We start from the raw sequence: 11697 nt of genomic DNA, 5'->3' as shown, positions 1-11697 counted from the left end.
TCGCTTTAGATTGGGGGGCTGCAAAATTTACTACAAATAAATAAGAAAGGTCTTATAAGCGTATTAGTTATCCACCTCTTTGTCTTATACAACATTAACAAGCATTAACAAGCTGCTTGTTAACACTTACAAGCTGCATGTTAGCTGTTAACAAATATGCTTGTAAGTCACTTAAAAGGCTGCTTATTAACACTTACAAGCAGCATGTTAACCGTTAGTTAATGTTATTAAAGGATAACAACAGTTAACTAACTGTTAGTAATAAATTGTTAACTGCTTATTATGCACTGTTAATACCTAATAAGCACATGTTATTCTAAAGCGTTACCCTAAGATGTTGTGGTTTAGTAATAGATTACTACAATATAAGCCTACAATAAAGTATTCTGGTCAAACAGTTCCTATCGCGGGTAATCTGCAGTATCCAGAAGTTCGCATATTGCGGGTGACTTTGTAGTTCTTTAGAGCCCTCCCACACAGCAGTAGACTCCTAGGCGGATCCGCCTTCAAGACGCCAAACCCGCGTGACTGTCGCATTCGTTTTGGTGCCGCACAGAGGATCAGCTCCGCCTCCAGGCGGCCCCGTAAATTCTACTGTCAAACAGCGGATCCTGAGTGGACCCATGTCGGATCCGCGGGCGCGGACGCGAATTTACTGTAACGGTTGAACATGACTGTACACCAAGAGCCAAGAAGAGTCATACTAGTGGATATTTTCTTTGCTGGGACACGGTTGCGCTGAACCCTCTCGAGTAAGTGATATTTATTAATATATTGCGACATTCACAATAGCTAAACATTGGCCTTTGTGGTTTTATAATCATCATGTTTATTAGTTGTTTGATATTAGGACTAACGTTAACGTTAGACTAGTGCAACCAGAGACGTTTGTCATTTTGTGCAACAGTTTGTGTAAAGTTAACGTTATTGTTAGCTGTGATGCTCATATGAGTCTGTAGCCTATCTGATTTAAAATGGGATAGCAATTTCGGCAGAATATGTAATGGTAGTGTGATTTAAAAAACACACATTGTTATTTAACATTAGTCTGGTCTTGTCTGTTTGAATGTGTCGCTGTTGTCCATATAGTGCTACTATGCTAGCGGCATATAGCTGCTAGCTAGCATGCTGCTAGGCGCAATTGCATAAGTTATTGCTAATGTCTATTAGTGCTATACATATATTGAAATCACGTTTGCGATGCAAACCTTGATTAAGGTGATATTGGCACTGGTATTTCAGTCAATGAAGTCAGTGAAGCACTCTGCTATGATGGCTACCTACAACTTTAGCATGTTGACTCACTGATAATGGTTTAGCCCTAGCCTCTAGCTAGCTGTGCATTAACGTTTGCATTTTGCCAAGTTTGGTCTCATACGTAACTTTAGTGTCTATCTGCCATCTTTGTAATGAAAGCCTCGGCATTTTAATCACTGTTTAAGTCGGTTCAGACAACTATTGGCATCGGTTTGTGATTTATTATGCTAACGTAACTTAACTGTATGGAACTTGGTCCCCATCTTCTATTTTGTTTGTTCTGCAGCGTCAACTTTTATCGGCTGGATTCTAGCATCTAACGTTACGATTGCCTCTGTTGGGTTTGCTTGATCAAGTAAGATACTTTCTGGGTTGTTAAAATGTAATGTGAACACATTCCCGTAGCATTCCAAAATAGACCAGAGATGCTTGTACTATATGTATATTTGGAAATTTTGGGATTGCAATAACCATAATGATATCGTTATGTAACAGCCATCGTTTCGGGGACTCTGATGACAGTGAAGAGCCAGAAAATGGTGACTTTGCATCTCTGAGGTACCTTCCAACTCGCCTGGTATATCAGTTGAAGCCTCAAGCCCAAGCCAATTGCACTGGCAAAGTAAGTAATAATGTCTTAACATTGAAATAACTAAATCATAATATTAATATTAGAGCTATGGTTAACATTCTTAGTGCTAAAGACATTCCCCTCTCTTTGTATCTATTCCTCCAGCTCCACCATCTCGCCGAGTGCCAGGCAGCCGAGTCACTACCCCTCAACCTGGAGAAAACTGTTAAGGTAAAGACTGATCTCTGAAATAATATTGAATACAGTGGCCCCATCTATATTAACACAGCAGTAGTCACTCCATTTCAGATCATCAGATTGCATCTGCATTACCATCTGAGATTTTCTGCATACGTTATCCATTACTTTCAAAATCTCAGCCAAATATTTTGTCAGTTAAAACATCTGCATTCATGCAATATTGCCTGAAAAGTTCATTCATTATTATCAGATTGTATTGAAACACATTGATTTCAATGTCAATCCATTCATGGAGTTGATATAGATAGTGCATACCAAAATATTGAAACATACAAATTCATGTCCAGCATGACCAGAGATTTGTTTTTGTTTGCCATTGTTTGTCCCTGTAGCTCTCAGCCTACCATGGTTAACAGATCACAACCATTTATCTCCCTTAGCACCTCACCATGGGGCAGGACCGCAACACTCTTTACCACCTCAACTCCCTGCACCTGCACCTGCATTTAACATACGGAGAGTTACTCAAGGTAGGTAGGCTGATCTCTGAAATATTAGTGAATAGAAAGGCCCCATGTGTATTATCAGTCATGGTTAACAGATTTAATACAATTTTTTACAATTTAATACAATTTTATACTACCATTTAATAAAAAAAAATGTCCCCCTCTCCCACCTCACTATGGGCCAGGAACGGCAGTCCCTCCTCATCTCCCTCCACCCCCACACCAGCCCTCAACGTGCAGCGAACAGAGGAGCTTTGTAAGTCATGTTTCTTTTTAAATTTAATCTCCTTAATACCTATCTCATATATTGTATTGTGTAAGCATACTTGGCTTTGGATGCTACATACCATAAACATAAACATATCTGTCTGTTTGATTACAGGTGCTGTGAGGAAAAACATGGTGACACGGTCTGCCACGGACACTGAGGTCACCAAACACGCAATCAGGTGTTTCAACCGGCGGTGGATCGGGCAACGAGGAGATGTGTTCCGCCTCCATCCACACAAATGGAGTAATGGGAGAAATAAGCATTAAACAATCTTTTTATTGAACTTCTTGTCATTCACCAGTTATTCATTTTCTGATATTTTAGCTGTGCATAGCGCAGTATTTCATTGAAGTTGTAGCCTATTAGATAAAATATTTCATGTCTGCACTGACCTAGGCCTATAAAGCACTAAATTAGGTTTTGACCACAAAATGAATGTAAAGTAGCCTAGACAATGTAGGCTACTTAACAAAAACAGAATAGCTTATAACCTGTAACTTTCCATAAATGTCCATTTTATATTTCCATTGAGTAGTGATCACGTTTGTACAGTAAATTGATGTCTTGACTTAAACCTTTTCTGTTAGGTTTATTGACAGTATTGTTAAGTTAAAAATACGAGGCAATGCAGATTAATCGTAGGCCTATATTGCTGTAGTAGCCTAGGCTAGGCCTAGTGATAGTTTTACTTTTATCCTATAGTTGCCTAGTTTTATCCTACAGCAAGAACAGAAGGAATTTTGAAAATGAGATAAACGGGTCCAAAACGGACCCGGGCCAGATGAGCCTTTGAGTCCGTTGCGGGTCCGCGGCGGATGTATGTATCGATTTGCGGATCCCAAACGGACCCGCCGCGGAGGTAAGGTTTTAATCGCGGATGCGGAGTGGATGCAGTGCGGAGCCACGGCGGGTCCGCGATCCGCCTTCGTAGCGGATCCGTTCCTGAGAGCATCTGGACTCCGATACGGGTCCGTTTCGCGGAAGCCGTCATATCTCTGCGGCGGATCCGCCGCGGAGTCCTTTTGCTGTGTGGGCTATTTCTACTAGCCCTGCTGTCTGTACCACATCCATTACGGACACTATCATCACGATTACCACTGCAACCTCCAAGCTATGTTGGGCAGAGGGTCAAACAAGCATGGTATGCTTAGTGGACACCGTTGTACACGCACCTCCATTCACAGACGCACCGTGACTATCACTGTCATAGACGATCGATCATAATCTCCAAAAGGATATTCTCCTTCAGAATTAGAATAGGTGAATAAATAGCTTACCTAAGACTTCATCACACGTGAACGTTTTTCAACATTTGGTGAAGGCATATTTCTGCTTCAATTTCTGCAACACTATGGCCTGCATCGCTTCCTCACCGCGTCATTACAAATGCACCTCTTTGTGTTTCTCGCGTGTAATACAAGTATTTCCTGAAAACTTTGTGCAGCGATTTTGGGTTTGAATCAAGCTCTGGATGTCTTGCACATAGTGGAGCAGAGTAGCCCTACAAATGAGATTTGTCACCGTACCTGGATCTATCGTCTATTTTAATCAGTATCGTTGTTTGTCGCAATTAATAGCCTCAAGGGCGGATTACATTATTATTTTGTCATACGTCATGGCAGGACGGGCGGATTTGGCCCAATGGGCCGGGGGTTTTCACACCCTTTTCTCCAGTGTTAAACAAACACATTTTATCAAACTTAACCTCTGGGTTGTCTGAACCTGTGTCGACTAAACCCGAGCTGTCGGGTCCAAAACACTGGTTACCAGATAGTTAAATCAACCCTGTGTTAGATAACCTATAGTTGTGCGCATTCACAGCGAACTTATAAAGGCCGAGGTCGAAACCATGAGTGAAACTGGCGAAACGAAGAGCGTATTTTTCAGAGGTGGAGTAGCAAGTTCTTCTCGAAGCTTACGAGGAGAGAACTGTAATAACAAAAAAAGAGCAATACTTGAGCGTCTGCCAAGGAACGAGACCTTGCTTGGCAGAGACTATAAATGCCTACGTTTAGGATAGCCTATTTAATGTTAAAAGCACAATTAAATAATTCAGTGGACATTACATATTCTATTGACTGCTTTGAATGATGCTTTCTTAAACTAGCCTACCTTGTCACAGATTGAGTGAGCCATAGACTCCTTGAGAATCCCAAATGTAATTTTCTATTTTAACGCGGGTTCTGCAGCTGTGGGCCAAGTTAAACCTTTGCGCTCCAGCATCGGAAGGGTGATGAATGTCGGAAGGCATGTGTAGCCTATGCACAGTAGCATACCCATCAAGTTTTCCTGTAATTGCATAGGTTACAGCCTACCAGGGCTCGAATTACACGGGAGCCAGAGGGAGCCGAGCTCCCATAGAGTGAGGACTGGCTCCCATGAAAGCAACAAAGTCAAAAACCTGAGGGGGTCTCTCGTATCTGAAGGTGTCTGGCATTGTAATTTAATCTTAAACAACCGCTCATTATCCATCCCTGTGCGATCTCTTACCATTAAAGACGTTAAATTAAAATATAGGCTACTACGGGACGTAGACCTACACTACGCTCTTGAACGCAGCATGACACTTCACCACCACACCACTAGACTATATGAGCAAACCGTATCGTTTTGACAGCACTCGCAAATCTGAAGAAGTCACCCTGCTTTGATGTGAGTGTTTTGTCTATTTGCATAGGCCTTCATTGGGCTAGCCTACGTGGTTTGATACGTGCTGAAAAGTCCTGTTTGCTGTTGAACTTGCACTTCACCTATTCTATGTTGATTGACAAAGCCATAAATGATGGCCCATAATGCAGCCTACAATGATTGTGTTGTCTGATGATCTAGCTATCCTCTGCCATTCAGAGCTCCGGAAAGTTCCCAGCTATTTTGAAACACCTGTTAGCAATCTCTGATGTCGGAATATTCAATGGCTACCCGACAATATCTCCAAAATTGTTCGTCTATTAATTTTCCACGGTTCAACACATTAGCCTACTAGAACATAGTGTAGTGAACTGAGCCTAGCTGGTTCATGACTGAACTCCCATAATACTGTGCAGTGTCTGTGTGTGTGTGTAATGTTGATGTTGGTTTTAGTATGAGTAATGGCGTTTACCTTGTCATGTATGTGTTAGCTGGTATAGTCTTTCTTTATGTTGTACCTCATGTGTTTACCCCGTGTATTGTATGTGACTACCCTGTTTAATTGTGCTTGTTTAATTGACCTCCCTTGTGTTGCCTGTTTAATGACGTTCGTGTGTTTTGGTGTGTAACCAATAAAAAAAACATTCTGAGACAACCTTGCAGTTTGTTACAATAGTTTGGCTGGCTTTATTAATTTCTGCCAGTTAGTGCTTTTTACCCTGTGTATAAGTTACACTACATGCATTATTGTGTTTGACACTGAGGATAGCCTATCTGAGACGGTGGTCTGGTTTAAATGAGTTACGTTGTGAAATTGAGAATGGCACAGACTAAATCGTGTAGTCTATTTCTTTGTATTGTGAAATTGAAATGAGATATGGACTATTACAATCAATAATATGTTGAAATTAATTAAAAGTAATCAATTTCTATGAAAAATCTGTCTGTTGTGTGCGTGTGTCAAGGTAAAGCCTAGGCCTACCGTGCGCATATACTGTACCAAAAAAAAGCGCCACTTGCGCCTAGGCTATTTCACTGTATCGCCTTGTTAGGCAATGTGCGGGGTGTGCCAACTTTGTATGAGATAGAGAGACCCCCTTAAAGACAAAAAGATAATTCGAGCCCTGCAGCCTACACATTAATTAGTCTGTAGTGGATCTGATTTGATCTGAATATTCAAGGTGTAGGCCTGCCCTAACGTACCCTGTTGAAATGTGTCGCTCAAATTAGATTCCTGGTACATCATTCCTGGCATCGTGTAGGCCTACTGGGCCCTGCCATTTCGCCTCCACATATGTGATAAGATGTGAAGCATCATCACATATCATCTGGCAATTATTAAAATAAAAATGTGCATCCAAAAATAGAAGTGGCCTATGACCTATCCATTCGACCTTAAGGACACTCTGAAAAAGCCAAAGCCCGTTAATTAAGGCTCACCAGCTAAGCTATAGCTGTTATGTCTATATTTAGACTTATTTAGACTTTTATTTAGACTTTAGACTAAGGTGAGTCAGTTTTTCCATAATTAGCAGGTGTAATATGTTGCTAGTGAGGCCCTAGATGTGTGTTGTGATTTTTGAAGGAGTAGGCTCAGTAACAGTGAAGCTATTGAATTTCCCCCCTATAAAAAAATATAAATAGGGTGAGTCCGTTTTTCCATAATTAGCTGGTGTAGTATGTTGCTAGTGAGGCTCTAGATGTGTGTTGTGATTTTGGAAGTACTAGACTCAATAACAGTGAAGCTATTGAATTTTACCCCCGTTAAAAACATATTATAAATAGGGCGAGTCCATTTTTCCATAATTACCTGCTGTAGTATGTTGCTTGGCAGGCCCTAGATGTATGTTGTGATTTTGGAAGGAGTAGGCTCGATAACAGTGAAGCTATTGAATTTCTCAACCATTAAACATAGATTATAAATAGGGTGAGTCTGTTTTTCCATAATTAGCTGGTGTAGTTTGTTGCTAGTGAGGCCTTAGATGTGTATTGTGATTTTGGAAGCACTAGGCCCAATGATAGTGAAGCTATTGAATTTTACCCCCAATAAAAATATATTATAAATAGGGTGAGTCCGTTTTTCCCGTAATTGGCAGGTGTAGTGTAGTGCGTCAGACAGAGTAGCTTAACTACACGCACGGAGATGAGAAAGGTATGTATCGTCTTATCAAACTCTGGGAAATACGGTGAATGAGCTAAAGTCCCAAAAGTTGTCGTGTTCCTTTAAACTTGCTTCATTAGCATGACAGTCGGGACATAGAATTACCAGTTAGGGAACTCATTACAATCAAAAATCCTGTATTCACTCTTACTTTTCCTCAGTAAGAGAACAAATTTATTTTCTGTCCACTCCTGGCTGGCAATAGCCTAATTCGGCAATAGTAACCTATTGTGAGGCACAAGGCAGACTAGTGAAATTGCATCTTTTGACTGTTCCCTCTGAATGGGTGTTTCATATATTTTGACAGCTTAATAGGATAAGGCTCTGCACAAGGCTATTTAGAAATGTTGCTGGGTATTGTTGTATTGTTTACTGTTTTAGGAATGTTGGTAATGTTCCTGTGTATTGTTGTTCCAGCATACACCCATTGTCAATGAGATCTCATGATCATTAAATCATCATGATCACTAAATCTGACACCATTGAACTGGTTATGTGGTTGCCAGCAACATTGCCCAAAAGGTTGCTCCATCATGACCTTATAGACCAGACAAAACTCAGAATGATCTGATTAAGGTCACTACCAAACATTTCTCAATTGATGTTATAGTACGTTGTCGCATAGAATCCATTTCTGCTTGGGACATTTTTATATAACACATAGTTAATGAGATAATTTGCATATTTATTGTATTGCTCCTTAAGTGATTTATTTATTTACTATTTCTTTATGTCAGGACATTCAGGCACATTGCAAATGTGATGTTCTGAACTTCTGATAAGACCATTCATGTATAAGACAGAAAGAAAGCAATATGACACACTTGTACACCTGACTCTCCCACAAATGCTACAACATCCATTTGAAAGACATTGAAGTAACATTTTCAAGCCTCAAAAATGATTTATTACAAACATTTTTCTACCATAATATTACATTATACAGAAATGCTCAAAGTGAATTTTACTTGATTGCATATATGATTACTGACCAACACGTCTACATGTACAGGCTGCTTATTCCTTATTCTTTCTTCATAACAAACGACAGCTTTAGCACACAGGCCTACTGGGTGGTTACCACAAGCCACGTAATTGGGAAAACATTCAGGATCTACCACATCAGTAACGTTATTTATATAAATATATTTAGATTTAGGTAGCTTTCAGTCTGTCAATCATTTTACAATACAGGTCTCTTTAATCATTAAAAATAATGTACATGTATAATGTGCTTCCTCTTCACAGAGACGGTCCACATTGGCGAGGTCAAAGGTGAGTGATCTCTGAGTCTACCAGGGCTGAGCTACAAGGAGCGAGATGATGGTGAGTCCACAGGCACTCAGGAGGTTAACACTGCTGCTGACTTCACCCGCTGACACCGCTGTGTGTGTGTGTGTGTGTGTGTGTGTGTGTGTGTGTGTGTGTGTGTGTGTGTGTATGTGAATTGGGGAAAAAGTTGAAAGAAGTTAGAACAGACTTAAGATAGAAGCAAGTAGAAATGTAATCTCCCAACAGGCCTTATGCAAGCCCTACGATAACAGCTTCAAACAGCTTCAACATTTTGATGCTACACTGACTTACAGTACAGATAATGGAGTATACAATGCACAACACATTATTTATACAATATATTGTGAGCTCACTAGGTATATCAAACAGATCAGCTTACCTGTGCCGTCGATGAAGATGATGGTAAATGACAAGTTTCCACTCAATGCAGCTCTAGTCAGGGTGGCTATAATCTGTGTATCGTTGGGGAACGTTGCATCAGAGGTTATGGTCATGTTCGCCTCATGGATAATTGATCCATTGCTGGTGAAGGGGAAATGCAGTAGCCTAGCAAGACACAAGATTAGAATACATGAAGAATACAATGAGCAGCTATTAACAATACATTATCCCATCACACACACACCCACACAGACACTCTCAAAAACATATACACATGCAAACATAAACACACACACACACACACACACACACACACACACACACACACACACACACACACAATTATCTATACTTGTTACAGTTTGCATGTGACGGTCACCTGAATCTTGTTGGTGTGAGGCTGATGAAATCTGACTGGTAGTCTTCAAAGAAAAATGGCTCTAGCTACATATATTGAAAGGAATGGACAAAAGTCCACAATCAATGCTTCAATCAAAACAGTCAGCAGCTATAACTCATGAATTATAGGCTACTGTACCTCTGTTTTGATAAGTGAGGATCTATCACTGAAGGCGACCGAAGAGGAATTCAAAAGGTCAGCAATAAATGTGTCATTGGTACGGAACTGGACAATGGCTGCTGATTTGGGTTCACCTAGGAAACACACACACACACACACACACACACACACACACACACACACACACACACACACATTTGTGAAGAGATAGTTCTGTTTACTGTGTTAAATATGCGGCTTATTCATATGTTCATTCATGATTGATCACTATTATTAATTTCAGAAGCAAACATTTTCTTACTTCTCACAAAGATAGATCCAGGCACCACAAAAAGATTGAAGCCTAAATTTGAGTCATTTACAGCGGTAGCCAGGGCTTCAACAACAGCAGAGCTTGTAGGGAGGGGCTCAATCGAATTCTCATTGAACACAACGTCAATATCTGTCTCAACGTTGTCCACTCGGTATCTAGTAGCCAGCCTGTAACAATGACAAAACATTTATCTTAGTCTCAAAATATATCTTGCTTTTTCACATATAATTAACATATGAGGGAGATTTACCTGAATGCTCTCACAATGGTTCGCACAAACAGAAATCCAAAGCGTTGTCGATAGATGACATCACACTGCACAGAAACAGAGCAGCAGAAATATTTTTTTTTTTTCTTTGTTTTATTTTTAATTATTTGCACCATCATAATATGGTCAGTATCTAATTATGAATTTCAATATTGTTTAATTTATTTTCATTGTGTTTATTTTCATTGTGTCTGTGGTTTCCAGGTGCATGGCCTGTTTATAGCACACAGTCTGGTGCATTTGGTGCAAGTATAAGTTTTTGATGCATGATTCAAAAGGGTTGCACTAAGTCGAATAGTTAATAAAAATGTGTTTTGGGCGTAACATACAGTAAACCAATAAGAGATCCATCTCCAATTCATTCCCTTTAAAAAACAGGAGAACTTAAGCCTGGAGTGGCAGAGTGTTATTATAATGACTGATTTGCCAAATAGAAAATACTCTTCCAGATTCATCTTGAAATGTAACCTTTTTTGAAGACTCACACAGATATGTTCACTAATACATAATCTACAGTAGGTAAATCTGTACTCTGTCATTTCAGCCAATGGCTGCAGACCAATACCTTACATTTGTCATGTAGTATAATAAAGTACTTACTGCATTTTCAACCACAGCTGCTTGTTGCTGGAACTCTGGACTCTGTGGATTGGTAAGCGCTGACTCAAATACTATGAAAAGGACAGCCCGAATCTCAAATGTAGGAGCTGGGCGAGATGGTGGTCTAGTTGTAGTTGTGGTGGTTGTTGTGGTGGGAGTTGTTGTAGTTGTAGTAGGGTCTCGAGTAGTTGCAGTGCTTGTGGTAGGTACTGGGGTAGTTCTGATAGTTGTAGTACGGGCTGATGAAGCTCTGGTTGATGTGGCAGGTGCTGAGGTACTTGTAGTTCTTGTGGTTGGGCCTAGAAAAGCTCTGGTTGTGATAGTAGTTGTTGTGGCCTCACTTGTGGTTGTTGTTGCTTCAATTGTTGTTGTTATTGCCTCTGTTGTAGACATTGGTTTATTGGTGGTTGAAGTAGTTGGCGCAATTTTGGTAGTTGTTAGTTCAATTGTGGTTGTTTTTGCCTCAAATGTGGTTGTTGCTGGTTCAATTGTTCTTGTTGTTGCCTCTGTTGTGGTTGTTTGTACATTTGTGGTTGTTGTTTTTTCAAATGTGGTTGTTGTTGGTTCAAATGTGGTTGTTGTTTCCTCAATTGTGGTTGTTGGATCATTTGTGGTTGAAGTTGTTGCCTCAATTGTGGTTGTTGTTGGTTCAAATGTGGTTGTTGTTGTCTCAATTGTGGTTGTTGTTGCCTCAGTTGTAGTTGTTGGTTCATTTGTGGTTAAAGAA

The 11697-nt window shown here is 40.1% G+C and overlaps 1 protein-coding gene and 1 long non-coding RNA gene across 2 annotated transcripts; one reads left to right on the top strand and one right to left on the bottom strand.

The window, feature by feature from the left end:
* The first annotated feature begins 476 nt into the window (after positions 1-476).
* LOC125289722 lies at positions 477-3244 on the top strand. The gene is made up of 7 exons (XR_007192681.1): positions 477-752; positions 1544-1612; positions 1753-1879; positions 1994-2059; positions 2470-2559; positions 2721-2791; positions 2918-3244. It is a non-coding gene; the product is annotated as an uncharacterized LOC125289722 (long non-coding RNA).
* Positions 3245-8383: 5139 nt separating this feature from the next.
* On the bottom strand, positions 8384-11483 carry LOC125289721 (uncharacterized threonine-rich GPI-anchored glycoprotein PJ4664.02-like). Its single transcript, XM_048236695.1, has 7 exons — positions 10971-11483; positions 10353-10417; positions 10091-10269; positions 9808-9923; positions 9649-9713; positions 9268-9434; positions 8384-8979 (listed from the first exon to the last, which is right to left on the bottom strand). Exons 1-7 carry the CDS (start codon positions 11361-11363, stop codon positions 8888-8890), a joined length of 1077 nt encoding a protein of 358 aa, XP_048092652.1. The 5' UTR covers positions 11364-11483; the 3' UTR covers positions 8384-8887.
* Positions 11484-11697: the final 214 nt, after the last annotated feature.

The sequence above is a fragment of the Alosa alosa genome, chromosome 24 (assembly GCF_017589495.1).
Source record: "Alosa alosa isolate M-15738 ecotype Scorff River chromosome 24, AALO_Geno_1.1, whole genome shotgun sequence".
Taxonomy (NCBI): domain Eukaryota; kingdom Metazoa; phylum Chordata; class Actinopteri; order Clupeiformes; family Clupeidae; genus Alosa; species Alosa alosa.
The sequence above is the reverse complement of the archived record's forward strand: the minus strand, read 5'-3'. Positions and strand labels throughout refer to the sequence as shown.